The sequence below is a fragment of the Mirounga angustirostris genome, unplaced genomic scaffold (genome assembly GCF_029215605.1).
Source record: "Mirounga angustirostris isolate CCGP_5_RB_7025 unplaced genomic scaffold, mMirAng1.0.hap1 SCAF_15, whole genome shotgun sequence".
Lineage (NCBI taxonomy): Eukaryota > Metazoa > Chordata > Mammalia > Carnivora > Phocidae > Mirounga > Mirounga angustirostris.
The window spans coordinates 16,704,700-16,720,678 of record NW_026991723.1 but is presented as its reverse complement, the minus strand read 5'-3'; the positions used below and the strand labels follow the sequence as shown (position 1 = coordinate 16,720,678).

At 39.0% G+C, this 15,979-nt stretch overlaps 1 protein-coding gene and 1 pseudogene across 1 annotated transcript in view; both read left to right on the top strand.

Moving 5' to 3' along the window:
* The window catches only part of TRPM6 (transient receptor potential cation channel subfamily M member 6), a 167,050-nt gene that overhangs the window by 92,253 nt on the left and 58,818 nt on the right, over positions 1 to 15,979 (top strand). The window contains exons 15-19 of the mRNA XM_054509173.2: positions 2,497 to 2,598; positions 3,760 to 4,040; positions 5,300 to 5,528; positions 8,696 to 8,845; positions 14,019 to 14,165. Coding sequence (XP_054365148.1) covers positions 2,497 to 2,598; positions 3,760 to 4,040; positions 5,300 to 5,528; positions 8,696 to 8,845; positions 14,019 to 14,165 — 909 coding nt within the window. The remainder of the gene's footprint in view (positions 1 to 2,496; positions 2,599 to 3,759; positions 4,041 to 5,299; positions 5,529 to 8,695; positions 8,846 to 14,018; positions 14,166 to 15,979) is intronic.
* On the top strand, positions 472 to 1,755 carry LOC123849326 (F-box only protein 15-like; annotated as a pseudogene).

Sequence of the window (15,979 nt, the reverse complement as noted above, 5' to 3'; positions counted from 1 at the left end):
AATAATATCTCTTTCATAAATTTGTCAAAGGGATTAAATAATACCTGGAAAACCCATATTCCTGGAACATAGAGGGTACAGAGTAACTGTTAATAATAATAGTCATGATCACTACTGATGATGCTATTAATTCTGTATCACAACACTCATAATAAATTGAGTATTATTTTTTAGAAGTCCGGACCCCATCACTCCTTTGTCTAATTTATATCCATAAAATGCAAACTAACATAAATGAGTAAATAAAGTAGCTCGGGCAGCACTGACGTGGCCTCCAGGCTCTGCATTTGCCGCTGAGCCCCGTGGGGTCGGCGCAGCCCAGGGCATCCTCCGGGAGGCCACTGGCTGGCCGCTGGGTTCGGAAGGGGGCCAGGCCTCAGATATGCGATGGGCAGGACTTCCATGAGGCAGTGTATGAGGCAGGGGAAGCACTGTGAGAAGTCGTCTGCTAACCTTTCTGTGTCTCTGGATAGTATGCCTTCAGAAATCTTGCTGAAGATCTTTTCCCACTTGGATGCCGGGACCCTGCTGTGTACTGGATGAGTGAATAGGCACTTTTATCATCTGGCCAATGACCATTTTATTTGGATCAGAATCTCTTCAACTGTCTTTTCACCTAAAGATCTAATTGGAAACTTATTTCAGCAGAGAAGACCGCTGTATCTGTGAACTTACTCTTGGTCAAGGGTAAAGAAGCTGGGTATGGGAAGAAAGAATCTCTCACAAAAACAAAGAGTTTCTGCAAAAGTAGTGCTAGCTCAGATTCTCAAACCTGTCCACCCTTACACAGGCCTTCCAGTTCAAATGGAATATCTGGTTTAGGTTGGGTAATTATATTGAAAGAAAAAAGTGGAAAAGAATACATCATGGAATGCATTGACCTTTCCATAAACGATTCATCAGTGACCATTATGTGGTATGGCCAAAATTGGCCACAGCTAGGCACATTGTCAACCTTGGATTTGTGTGGTATGACACTAGTTTTTATGGACCAGTCTAAAACCCCCTCCAAAAATGGACCTTGGTGGCATTCTTTCATTGCAAAGTACAACCTGAGTAACTTAACTGAATCCACCACAACTGGTTGGGACAGACTTGTTTGGATCTTCTGCTTACACCCAGGCCGCCTGGTAGGGCTATGGAAGAAGGAGGAAGAATTGGCTTTTGTTACAGCAAATCTTCATTTCCATCACTTTGTGGAAAAGAGCACGTTAGTATCAGCCACTGTCCCCTATGAGCTCATAGCTCATACCCCCCTTTTGGATGACAACCCAGAGTACGGATTCCGTGGCTACCAACTCCATTCTGATACGCATAGTGGTGGAATTTTCTGCCTTTGTGGCACATTTCTCAATCTCTTTACCAAGAAAGGATACATTGAAAATGGATATGAGAAGCTTGTTGTAAGTTTTAAAAATAACACGGAACACCTGCCTCTTATTGGAAAAGGTGGCCTCTCTTGGAGAACTGATATTTTCGATGGCTGTGTAAAGAGTTGTTCTATAATGGCCATAACTCTTTGGGATGAATATGGAAAACCCTTTTGGTGTTTCAGTTCCCTGGTTTGTATGAGATTGTTGGGTCCTCTGATGTTCCTCATTTCTTGGGACAGACTTACTATGTTGACTGTGTGGATACAGAAGGAAAAATGTGCACGATGCTGTGTGGATTAAAGAGACAGAATACTTCATTGTCAGCCTGGTCCTTTATCTGAGGATAGCAAAAATAAGCCACTGGTTTGGGACAACATACTAAGTATTAGCAGGAGGTGGCAAATTATTGTTGCTGGTTGTTTACTTCGTTTACTTTGGACTAACTTGTTTTGTTGTTGGTACTGGAAGTTGAAATAAAGCAGTAGTCTGATGTCTTCTTATTTCAAAAAATAAACTAGCTCAAAGCCCATGGTTTGTATCATCCATTTTTATATCAGCCCCTTCAAGAGAGCTTCCTTAGTTTCTCATTGATGAAAGCTTCATGCTGATAAGCAGTAAATTATGTTGTTGTTGGGCCTAATCACTGGAATTCCAGTGGTGATGCATAACATCTGGAGAAGTTCCATAACTTTCTAACTTAACCTTGGAGTTGTTTGTGAATGGGAACTTTTTCTTATCAGAGCTGTGAATCTTTATTGCCTATTCTGAACTTGTTCCAGGTATAGAAAATCCATTGATTTTTAGTGGAATTTCCATATAGAGAAGGAATGCAGATATATAATAGGGAACAAAAGAGCATGTTCTCTAGGATGTTAGGAAATAACAGTGTTTTTAATAAGGAGGAGATCATTAGAGGCTTTTCTTGGGTAATTAAATACTGATCATGGGCTAGAGACAGAATCTTTGGATACTTGGTAGGATACAATATTATACTTTGTTTTCATTACTGTCTAGAAATGAAATGTTAATTGTTACCATGATAATCTTTTCCCTTTTTGTTTTATTTTAAAAATAAAATAACACCTGCCAGCGAGTGACCAGTTTTGCTCAAAGCCTTTCCCAGCCCCCTCTTCACCGAAGACGCCCCTCAGGAAATAGAAATGAATCTGCAGAAAGCACACTGCATTCCCAGTTCATTAGAACTGCCCAGCCTTACAAATTCAAGGTACCACTTAGTTCTTTTTAGATGTGAAAATAAAATTGTTCTTGCAGGCTAGACCATTTCTTCATTTAAAGTTGGAGAAGGGAGCTACAAGTAGGCCAGTTATAAGTACCATAAACAGACTTACTTAAGTCAACAGCAAAACAAGTGAGCAATGTGAACAATATTGTTAATCCACCTCTCCCCATATTACCTCAGTCCCACTTTCCTCTGGGGATGAATGTGTTTGCTCAAGAGTTTCTATATAAATAATTTCTATGTTCTATGAAAGAGGTTTGCTTTCCAAAGCTCCTAGGATGAAAGGATATTTTATAAAATTACCCTTGATCACCATCAATGGATACAAATTTCCTTTTATTTATAGAAATAGAGGAAATGTATAATTTTCACTCTTATCTCTTTTTATTAAAAAAGTTATCAAATCCTATTATTTACCAGGCATTATGTTGGGTGCTTAGTTGAATTTGGGATGCAGGTGGATGAAGAAGGTATAATAATGACTGAGAAATGACCCCCCCTCCCCAAAAGTAATAGCCATATTGCCATATGATGATGATGAATATTGAAATAGAAATACATACATAGTGATATAGAAGAACATGGGGGTTAGGGAGTGACATTTGAGATGAGCTGTAAAGGGTTAGTTTACCTGGTGGAGAATAGTATTGCATTATTACATATTACTATTACTAGAGGAATATAATCAGAATAAAGGAAACTTAAAACCAATCAGTTTGGATGCATGTTGGCAATGCTAGTGACATTTTTCTAAGGGAAAGATAATTTATTTATAAAGTGAGTTTGGAGTTTTTTTTTTTTTTTTTTTATAGTTCTCATTTATCCAATAGTTATTTCAGCCCATTTCCTTGAGAAACTGAAAATTGTCATGTAGTTATTGAGTCTATCCCAAAGGTGTAGGGTTCCAAGTTGTGCTGAATGAACCCAAGGTATCTCAGTGTGTGGACCCTGGATCTATCGGACACAACAAGAAATAGATCACCTAAGAGGCTAAAATTTTGGTTTTTGGTTTATAAAATTGTATTATTATTTCCATCTCTTTTCAGAGACTTAAAAAATATTCTTAGGATACCGGATATGTTTCATTAGGTCAAATATCATGCATCTGACTCTTTGGGAATCCGTTCCTATTTTATTTTCCAACAGGAAAAGTCTGTAGTCCTTCATAAATCAAGGAAGAAGTCAAAAGAAGAGCAAAATATATCAGATGACCCTGAGTCCACTGGCTTTATGTACCCTTACAATGACCTGCTGGTTTGGGCTGTGCTAATGAAAAGGCAGAAGATGGCCATGTTCTTCTGGCAGCATGGAGAGGAGGCAACAGTGAAGGCAGTGGTTGCCTATAAACTCTACCGAGCCATGGCCCACGAAGCCAAGGAGAGCAACATGATGGATGATGCCTCAGAAGAGCTGAAAAATTACTCAAAGTAGGAGTTCTCTCTTCACTTCATACTAAACACTGACAGTTCGGGGCGCCTGGGTGGCTCAGTTGGTTAAGCGACTGCCTTCGGCTCAGGTCATGATCCTGGAGTCCCGGGATTGAGTCCCGCATCGGGCTCCCTGCTCTGCGGGGAGTCTGCTTCTCCCTCTGACCCTCCCCCCTCTCATGTGCTCTCTCTCTCTCATTCTCTCTGTCTCAAATAAATAAATAAAATCTTTAAAAAAAAAATTGACAGTTCTTAGAATGGTTAGACACTTTTATCTCCCTTGCCTTAGAACTTGTAAGATGCGTGGACTTGCCCAGCATTTCCTGGGCTCTCCCATAAATCAGGGTCTTTAGGTATTTCAAGGCGCTTTGTGGAATCAAGGGAAGAGAGGTAGCTCTCCAATCAGGAGACCTGGCCTCTGGTCCTCATCCGGCTGTTTAATAATTGGGCAACTCAGCCGGCCAGATTTGGGGACTCTTGTTTCCTCACTAGAAGGTTCAGTTAATGATTTTGAAAATCCCTTCCAGCTCTCAAACTCTTTGACACTAAGCGAAATGAAAACTTGTTTACTTTTAGTACCTCTCAGGCAGGGAAACAAATAAATGTATTATGCACCAAAGAACCAGGGCATGGTGGCAAAAGATAGAAAAGTTGGAAATGGTTTTGATTTTTTGAATACTCAAGCATTATAATAGTGAGGAAAGAAGGGGAGCTAGAATTCATAAAAACTAATGTCTAATTGTGATTTTAAAAGTTCTGGAGAATAGCAGTGTCTACTTTTTAGAGAAAACAACCTCCCAGAAAATGTCCCCACATCTAGTTTCTTACTTAAGTCATCTATGTATTTTCTAGAATATTTTTTAAAAAATGTGGCCCCATGATTTCCCTTAATTCCTTACTCAATACTGAACAGTCTTTTCTGTCAAAAAATTCTTTATTTGGTTTTGTCAGGGAGCCCCAAACCAAGCTATATGTAGTCTGTTTTGTGGCGTGGACAAGCTTCTCCCCATGGGTAGATAGCTCAACCACTGCTGGTGCAAACGAAATTCTGTATGCTGCGGTGTAAACCCTCCTGCAAAGGGAGAATGTCCATTTCCTGAGCAGCAACCACTTTGAAATAGCTTCTGCAGTCTGAGGTTATTATGTTGCTGTTTGTTTTTTTGTGTTGCTCTTTCCCGAGTCTCACAGCTGATCTTTTTAAATGTTTCTGGGACTCTGACCTGCATTTGTTTTTGCCACTCACCACTGTGTCATCACAGACAGTTCGGCCAGCTCGCCCTGGATGTGCTGGAGAAGGCATTCAAGCAGAATGAAAGAATGGCCATGAAACTGTTGACCTATGAACTCAAGAACTGGAGCAATTCTACCTGTCTGAAACTGGCCGCGTCTGGAAGATTGCGGCCCTTCGTTTCGCATACTTGCACCCAAATGCTACTGACAGACATGTGGACCGGGCGCCTGAAAATGAGGAAGAACTCTTGGTTAAAGGTACACTGACTTACAGAGAACAAACTGGTGGTTGCCAGCGGGGAGGGTGTAGGGGGTTGGGCAAAATGAGTGAAGGGGAGTGGGAGACACAGGCTTCCAGTGATGGACTGAATAAGTCACGGGGATGACAGTGGACCATAGGGAATAGAGTCAGTGGTATTGTGATCATGTTGTATGGAGACAGATGGTAGCTACAATGGGCAGTGAGCACAGCGTAACCTAGAGGTGTCAAATCGCTGTTCTGTATGCCAGAAACTAATGTAAACTTGTGTGTCTACTTCAATTTAAAAAAAGTATATTTACTTTCTAGAATTTAATATTTGTTTACTCGGAAGGTCTGTACTCTTGAGTTCATTTTTCCCTTGTTCTGGAAGAATCAATTCAGGAAAACCAGTTAGTATCTTTGGTTCTCACAGATGAGCTGGGATCTCCCCAGTGGAACCTCAGACAACGACGTTAATAGCCTTTTTAATGAAACAAATTTCAGCTTAGGAATATTAATCAATAATACACCAAATAAAATTAGCAATTGCTCTTCTGTTCATCCAATGTGATGTTTGAGGGAATAGATGCTCATTTTATAAAGCTGCCCTGAAACACCTATTTCCAGATTCTTCTATCCGTTATAGTTTGGCCTCACCTCTCATCTTGAATTATCAAGAATAATTTAGTTAACTACTAAAGACATTTAACTTTTGACATCACACCTAAGCCTAAAGCTTTAGGTTATGGTCAAGCTTATGAAGTACATATGCTTATAAAACTGAATAAAAGGGGATAAAGCATGAGCATGAAAAGCAACATTAGACTATATATTTTATTTTTTTAAAGATTTTATTTGTTTATTTGAAGGGGGAGATAGGGAGAGCAGGAACACAAGCAGGGGGGGAGTGGGGGAGAGAGAAGCAGGCTTCCCGCTGAGCAGGGAGCCTGATGCGGGGCTCGATCCCAGGACCCTGGGATCATGACTTGAGCCGAAGCCAGACGTTTAATAACTGAGCCACCCAGGTGCCCCAACATAAGACTATATATTTTAATTGTATTTTTCCTACAGCTTTTAAAAATGTCCGTCCCTTGGGCGCCTGGGTGGCTCAGTCGGTTAAGTGACTGCCTTCGGCTCAGGTCATGATCCTGGAGTCCCAGGATCGAGTCCCGCATCGGGCTCCCTGCTCTGCGGGGAGCCTGCTTCTCCCTCTCCCACTCCCCCTGCTTGTGTTCCCTCTCTCGCTGTGTTTCTCTGTCAAATAAATAAATAAAATCTTAAAAATAAATAAATAAATAAAAATAAATAAATAAAAATGTCCATCCCAAATAGAATGACTTCCGTAAAACTATTTTTTTGTTGGACACACTATAGAAAACACAAAGAAATAAGACATACCATACCAAATATATAAAAGAACTTGCACATTTTAAATCCACCAATGAGATTGCAAAAATAAGAGAGATGTGAACCAAAAATTATTTCACATAGATTCCTCTTTAAAAAACACTGAAGAAGTAACAGTTATTTGTAGACGAAGTTCTCCTTTGATCTGTTTTGATTTCAGCCTTGGAAATGATGAAGCAGAGAAGTGAATGGGCCCACCTCTAGCTACACAATCTCTGACAATAACTCTTTTTAAATGTGTAGAGAACAAGATGGGGTATAGATGGCTGGAAGTTTGAGCAATAATTTTCCCCACGATGGTTTTTTCTGTACAGCTGTGGGGAAAATTATACCATTTTGCTTAATACCATTTTGTTCCTCATATACATTATATCAGTAAAGAGACCTAAATGAAGCAAGACTGAATGTTTTGCCCCCAAAAGTAGTGAGTGGACAAAGAAGGCTGAATTAGCTACTTAAAATCTCTGAGCTGTGGGACATTGCTCTCCATGCCTAGATCCTAATTCATCAGTGCTTGGCGACAAGTTTTTCTCCCTCTTCCCCTCCCCCCTGTTCGTGCTCTGTCTCACTCAGAAATAAATAAAATCTTAAAAAAAATAAATATTTGTGTAGGATGTGAGATGAATCTAACAGAAGGTGACACTTGTTATGTTTTTATATTCTTGATTTTATTTATTTATTTTTTAAGATTTTATTTGTCAGAGAGAGCACAAGCAGGGGGAGTGGCAGGCAGAGGCAGAGGGAGAAGCAGGCTCTCCACTGGGCAAGGAGCCCAGTGTGGGACTCGATCCCAGGACCCTGAGATCATGACCTGAGGCCAAGGCAGATGCTTAACTGACTGAGCCACCCAGGCATCCCTATTCTTGATTTTATAATATGAATAAATTTTAATGTGTTTTATGGGATGATAACTACCTAATGGCTTTAAAGAATTATGAAAGCAATATGCTCATGTTCATTGAAAAATAATACTTCTTGCTGCCCTGCCCCTAGGGATAAATAATAACTGTGTGGTATACAGATTTTTAAACTTTTAAATGCATATCTGTGTATGCACATATGTTTTCTAATTTTTAATTCTCTTTTTGTACAATAATGGGATCATACCATATATATGATTATATACCTTGCTTTTATTCATTTAACAATATAACTTGGATATTTTTTCATTATACTAAAAAGTGCCTTTATCTTTTTTTTTTTACATTTTATTTATTTATTTATTTATTTATTTATTTATTTATTTATTTATTTATTTATTTATTTGACAGAGAGACAGTGAGAGAGGGAACACAAGCAGGGGGAGTGGGAGAGGGAGAAGCAGGCTTCTCGCTGAGCTGGGAGCCCGATGCGGGGCTCGATCCCAGGACCCTGGGATCATGACCTGAGCTGAAGGCAGTTGCTTAACCAACTGAGCCACCCAGGTGCCCAGTATCTTTATCTTCTTAATGACTGCATAATATTCCACTGTGAGGTTGTCCCATACCTGCTATCCCTCTATAGAAAGATATTTAGGTTGACAGATTTTTTTGCTATTATACATAACCCTGCAATGCATGTCCCTATACACATATGCTTGCATTTATGACGATTTCTGGGGAAGACACTGCTAGATTTGGAATTGAGTCAAAAAGTATGTATAGAATCAGGGTATCAACCGAATTAGGGATTGGTCTGGTGCTTTGTGTACATTAAAATCTTCATTTTGTGATTTGACTACTACTCATGCCTTGTGTTGTAATCCTTACTACTTATTTTGCTTTATTTTCTCTTAAAGATCATCATAAGTATTCTTTTTCCACCCACCATTCTGTCACTGGAATTTAAGAGCAGAGCAGAGATGTCCCATGTTCCCCAGTCCCAGGACTTCCAGTTTGCGTGGTATTATGGCGACCAGAACCCCAGCGCAAAAGAGAATGCTTATATGGTTAGTACGATATCATAGTGAGCTCGGTTTTCATGATATTGACTGCACACCAACATACACATGCACAGAGTTTGCTTATTAATGTATTTAATGATCTTAATCATATTATCTGTGATCAGGTATAGCATGTATGATACATCTAATTAACCCCCATATATGATTAAGCAAAATATCCCATTTCTTTGGGAAAGAACGTCTTTATTATATCTTGACAAATGTTTAACTTTTCATTTTCCTTTGTGACTAGTAGAATAAATAGAGTTACTATTTCTCGAAAGTGACAATGAGGAGGGGAGCCTGGGTGGCTCAGTCAGTTAAGCGTCAGACTCTTGATTTTGGCTCAGGTCATGATCTCAGGGTTGTGAGATCAGCCCTGCATCAGGCCCTGTGCTGGGCATGGAGCCTGTTTAAGATTGTCTCTTTTCCTCTCCCTTGGCCCCTCCCCCTCCTCTCTCCCTCTCTAAAAAAAAAAAAGAAAGAAAGAAAGAAAGAAAGAAAAGAAAAGAAAAGAAAAAAAGGAAGTTATAATGAAGAATCCCTCATATCCTTAAAAATATTTGTAAAGGTTCAGGTTTAGGTTTTGCATTATTTTCACTGTTCCACTCCACAATTTTTTTTTTTTTTCATTTGTTATATCCTGTGACCAAATAATTTTACTTGAGTTCCCGGATGTATATGTTTTCCTGAGTAATTTGAACTATGCTTTTGCAACCTGTCTTCACTGGAGAGTCTCCAGGATGCTGTCTGTGCATGTATTTTTTGCTTTTTATGTCTCAGCGTGTATCATTACTTATAAACGTATTACTGTAGGTGCAGTGAATGTCTTCCCTGGTATTTAATACTTTAATGAGGCATCTTTAGCATCTTGTTGGATATGCTTTTGCACTTGTGAAGTATTTGTGACAGTATTTAAAAATGCACTCAAGAAGTATTAAATGAAAAATAAGTAATTATAATTAGTTTGTATGGCTGACATCTGTTGTGATTGGGTGAGCATCCATTCTAATTGGTTAATGCCTTTACCAGATCAGTTGTTAAGTATTTTGACTATCGTGCCTGCCTGGGTATATATGTATTCCTATCCTCTACCCTCTCCCCCTTCCTTCCATCCTCACTTTACTAAGCCTGATGGTTCTATCTGGGATTCTCAGAATACAAGATGGCAGGTACATTCTAACTTCTGTGGAAGTTAAGCGTCAGACTCTTGTGTAAGCAATTATCTTACAAACTGGGCTAATCAAGTTGTTACAATTGTGATTGTACTGGCTAAATGATACGGTTAATAAGCTTAGACCATTTCAAAAATTTTTAAAGGAAAGATAGGAAATGCAGTGTTGACTTAACACCTTTACAAATAAAATGAAGTCTTTATATGTGAGATATTTTGTTTGATTTTGCTATTTATACGTTAACATTTAGTTTGTTGAAATGAAAAATGGAGAGAGTTGCCTTTCTAGGCAGATAAACCTACCTACCTGTCTATCTATCTATAAACAAATATGTAAATATGTTGGCAGTTGGTAGCAAATAGTACTTTGTAAGTGGATGTAACTTCACTTCTGGTTTCTACAAGGTTCATGGAAAGATAAGCTCTCACAAACACTTAAGGCATTGTAGATGGCTGGAACATTCCACTAAGTAGTTGTTCTTAAAGGGAAGCTTTTAGAGAAGGAAGTCCTTCCTTAAATGGCAAATAATGTGCTTTTAACATTAAAAAATATAGTAAGTTCTCACAGTTCCCTGAAAAATCAAACTTTGGCTGTAATGTAGTGGTCCTGTTTATGACTTTGCCCACCTGGATGGCTTGGACATGACCATATTGATTTATTAATTTGTTGAATATTTAATGGCCACCGTCCATGTGCCAGACAAGATACAATGTTCCGGATCACTGCAGTAACTAAGGCAGATGTGACCCCTGCCACCATGGAGCTTATAATCAGAGAGAATATCCATGATAGATACCTCAGCATTATCCAGTTTAAAGCTTTTATTAAAAAGTGTCTCAAACCTGCTCTGTTATGCATGGATTATAATCATGGTAACAGTGTTCTTTTGTTTTTGAGTTTAACCAGAGCAATAGTTTTTGATTACCTGCTGTGTGTTTGGAATGTTGCTAAGCAGAGAGGAGGGGTGATATCAGCATGCGACATGGAAGATTTCACAATGCTGATTAAATATGATGTGCTCGATTAGTTGAGGAATACAATTTGTGTTACATATTTTGAGAGGAAAGTGAAGACAGGTAAGACCTAGATGTTCTTTTAGCATGTCTTCATGCTCTGACCCTGTAGTAGTGGTGGGTGGTAATGAATACAAGGAAAGCACCACTGGTAATTGGAGAAGGAAGGCCATTGTCCTGAAGCTGGATAGACTCAACTTCTGCATTTGCCTCCTGAGGTTTCATAAAAAACCTTACTGAAGCCTCTAGAGGCAAAAGAACTTTGCCATGAGAACTCCCAATCTTTCTAGTTGCTAATCCTTTGAAAGCATGACTTTTGAGGACATGAGCTTTCTCAGGAACAGATTATAGCGAGATGGCAGAATGGCTGAACTAGAGGAAGAAGAAGATTCTTTTCATTTGGTGTCAGTCAGCGAGGATTACAGATTGGTGGCAGCTTCATGCATGAGGTGGTGGATAAGCTAAGACTTGACGACGTGTGGAAATAGCATTTCTGTGGGAAGACAGTAAGTAGGGGTAAAGAGGCAGGAAATGCAAGGCACCTGTCAAGCATCGTAAGTTCTATGGTTTGGCTAGAGTCCAGGTTGTTGTGGATATGGGACAAGGAGGGAATATTTGCAGGTATGGCTGGGACAGTAGATTGAGGCTAGATCGTAGAGACTCTCGTATATCTTATGAAGGAATGTGGTGTTTTTTCTGTAGGTAATGGATAGCCAGTGGATGCACATGACCAGAGTAGCAAGATGATCTGACCACTAGGAAAATTATTCTGTCTCCAGTGTATAGGATGATGTAGCAAGAAGATAGGCTGAAAGCAGGGAGAGCATAGACAGGTGTAACCATCCAGATGAGGAGGATTAAGGAATTTGGCCAGAGTTGGTAGCAATGGGAATGGAGAGGAAAAGAGAGATCTTAAGTGAAGAGTCGGATAATGTTTGAACATGGGGCATAGATGAAAGGAAGATAGCAAATATGACCGAGAGGTTGATGGTTAGAACAAGGCCATCTTGAAGGGATACGGGGATGATTGGAAAAGGAGCAGGTTTGGAAGGAGAAAGACAAGTTTAGTCTTAGACATGTTGATAAACCACAATGAAAAAGTATTTTCTAAAGTTGAACAATCTATTTTATCAGAACATCATTAAGTGGGAATGACGATAGTTATAACAATGGAAAATAGGTATGAATTGTGGTAGAGGTGATTGTTGTAGTTATAATTTTATTCTGTGTGCCTGCTGATCAGATTCTTATTAGAAAGAGGAGGGAGAGAGGACAGGGGAGAGAGGAGAGGGCTGGGGGAGAGGGAGGGAGGGGGAGAGAGAGAGAGAGAGAGAGTTTGATTATATTGAGATTTGAGTCGAATAAAAGCTAGTTAAGTGAAATATTTCTGTGTTTACCTTCTTCTAAGGTGGGGGGAGGAGGGCAGATGTCCTGAATCTGAATTTATATTCTTACATTGTCTTCATCATGGTAGTTGGTGTCTTGGAGTTCAACTCAGAGAGAGGCTTAATTAGAACTTTATAATCCATACCAAACTGTCAAGAGTAAGTAACACCTAATGAGAAACTCCTAGAAAAAAATAAAGGAGAAGTTATTTAATTTACACAGTCATTACTAAAATTGCTTTCTGGAGTCTTTTTGAAGTGGTACTGATGTCATTGAAATCACAGTAAATGATGACTTTTCTCATTGGTTCTAAGCTGTTTTAACTCTAGGCAGGTTCAAACCTGTTAGGAATCAGGTCAGTTCCTACACCTTCAGGTCACAATGCCAATTTCACTGCCCAAAATGATGTGAATGACAGCAATCAGGCACTGAGATGGCCCATTCCAATGCCTGAAGCCTCAAAAATTACATTTGATCAGTTTTATGGACAATTCAAGCAACACTTGCTTTATTTCTTGGCTTGTAAGATCCTACCAGTCTTGCAGGTGTGACACTAGAGAGACATCTTTTGTGGATAGGTTGAAGAAAGGTACTCATCTAAGAGGCATCAGAGAACATTCCTTTCTTTTAATATTTTTTCAGATCACACAAGTAGTGGATTTCCTGTTTAAATATTAGAACCACACAGAGCTCTATAAACTGGGGTGACTTCTCTTTTGCTTCTCTTTTACCATCCCTAAGTTCCCTCTTTCCAGAAGCAACCGGGCTACAAATGATTTTCTTTTCTTTTCTTTTCAGTTCTTTCCTCCCTCCTTGCCCCCCCCCCCCCACTTTTAAAGGCTTTTCTCTGTGCACACCTGTGTAGTCCATCACACAACCACTTGTCTGCCACAGAGATACTTACTGCTCATCACCTACAAGGATTAACTAACCTCTTCGGACTGACATACACATTTTGAGAAACTGATGAAAGATTTGATGCTTTCCCTAGGAAAATGCATGTACAACAAAAATACTTGCATGTAGTCACAGGAGGTTCAGGGAACTCTGGAAGCTCTGACAGTTCATGAACTTCAGGCAAAGCATGTCTGCTATCCAAGCCAGAATTCTAAAACTAATGCTGTGCCTGACTTTCCTAGGAAATGGAAACTATATCACTAATGGGTGTCCATTTTGTCCTCCTCTATTATGGAAATAATTTTATTATCTGTTAATGATTTCATGGGGATTTTATGATATTTTTAGGTTCTAAAATACTGATAAAGGAGACTAAGCAGAACAGGAACAGGGACAATTTTTAAATCCTTGGAACTATTCTTAGTTTGACTAGGTTTCCTGGTTAGAGACTTAGCTTGCATTTTGAGAGATATCCTGTGCTCCTTACTTAAAAGCCAAAGATTTACACAATACACATAGTTTTCTTTCCTTCCAAAACTAAGATTATAATTTGGCAGGTGGGTGCCCAATTAACTCCTAATATATTTATTATATTCATATATATACATATATATATATATATACACATATATATGATGTATTTTGGATGTTTGCAAATGTCAGTATCTTATTTAAGGCTCTGACAATGAATGATTATTTATTTTGCAGAAAGACTGTGATTTGGAAAGAGGCCCCGATGAGAAACTAGATGAAAATCACCATTTTGATTTAAAGAGCAATCCCCAAAGCCTTCCATGGACCAGGAAAATCTATGAGTTCTACAATGCTCCAATTGTCAAGTTTTGGTTTTATACGGTTGGTCTCATTGCAGCAATTAATATAGTCTTTGTGCTGGCCAGTAGTTGATCATGATTTTGATAATGATATGCTTGGTTTGCCAACTTGTGATAAAATGTAGAAATGCAGGGAGAAAAAAAAAACAAGAATGACAAAGGGGGTAGGAAAGAAGAAGATTGGAGGGAGGTGAGGAAAGTTAGAGCAGATCTCTCCCACTATGGGATTGAAAGAACAAGCAATTTCTTCTTTCCTGAGTGCTTCCCATTAGCTCTGCTGGGACCGAGTACTTGAAACTTTGTGGAACAAGCAGTTAATGACAGTGGTTGTAGAATTAAGTGATGGGGTGGATTCTTTTCTCATCTTGGGCAAAGAAATCAGCAGTTGAATTGATTTATTATTTGGTAGGAATAATGTGTAATATAGACAAAAATTACAAAGTGTTTGCTTTTTGTCTTCAATAACATGATTATAAATACATAGAGGACAATAACATTTTATTTTATTTTATATTTTCCCCTCTGACACCCTCCCCCCCCACCTTTTTGAGGACAATAAAATTGTAGAAGTTAAATTTATGAACAAATACTACATCTAATATTGATCATAGTGATACAGAGAAATCATGAACTGCACTTTAAATGCAATGAGTGCTTTTCACATTTATTTAATAGCATTTATTTTTTTAATGCTTATATATACTTTAAATTGCTCGTGGCCAAGATTGTGTATTTCCAAAACATTTGAAGTGTGATTATAAAAGGACATTTATCTAAATGTGTTGTATTTCAAAATATTTACTCGCCTATCCAAATTTTTATTGCATACATTTATTAAATATGTATATTGCTTTGTTTTCAAAAATCAAATCTTCCTTCAAATGATGAGGTTTTACCATTTTTGTGAATATGCAACAAAATATCCTAAAGGCTCTGATAGTAGGTTCAAGAGATTAACTGTAGTCACATCACTGGGAAAAGAGTATGCAAGTATTTCTTTTTTTTTTTTTTTAAAGATTTTATTTATTTATTTGATAGAGAGAGACAGCGAGAGAGGGAACACAAGCAGGGGGAGTGGGAGAGGGAGAAGCAGGCTTCCCGCCGAGCAGGGAGCCCGATGTGGGGCTCGATCCCAGGACCCTGGGATCATGACCTGAGCCGAAGGCAGACGCCTAACGACTGAGCCACCCAGGTGCCCCGAGTATTCAAGTATTTCTGTCCTTAGAAATTTCCAGCTGATGAACTCTTTTTTTTAAAAAAAGATTATTTATTTGAGAGAGAAAGAAAGAACATGCAAGCCGGGGAAGGGCAGAGGGAGATACTGTCCCAACAGACTCCTGCCGAGTGGGGAGCCTGATGCAGGCTCAATCTGATGACCCTGAGATTAGGACCTGCACGGGACCTGCACAGGACCTGCACCGAATCCAGGAGTCAGGTGCTTAACTGACTGAGCCACTCAGGCACCCCCAGCTGATGAACTCTTAGAGACAGGAATAAAGCTCAGAAAATAGATTAACAAGAACAAAGAGTAAACAGATGGAACCAAGTAGCCAGCCAGTTCTGCCCATCATAACGGACGATGTTAGCAGTGAGCACAGGCATTTTTGTCTTGGCTGTCACGTTGCTAGGTTATGATGTGTGTGCTTTACTGAAGCATGTCTTGTTATACATGTGATGGTGAAGAAGCAAAAATGTAAACATGTTTGGATCTTTTCTTAAGATCGGAAAGAAATCAAGTGTCAGGAGCAATATTACCAATATCTGTGGTGGTTTAATATCTGGCCACCATGAAGCCAATGGCAAAAATGAAAAAAAAAAAGGGGGGGGGACTGCTTG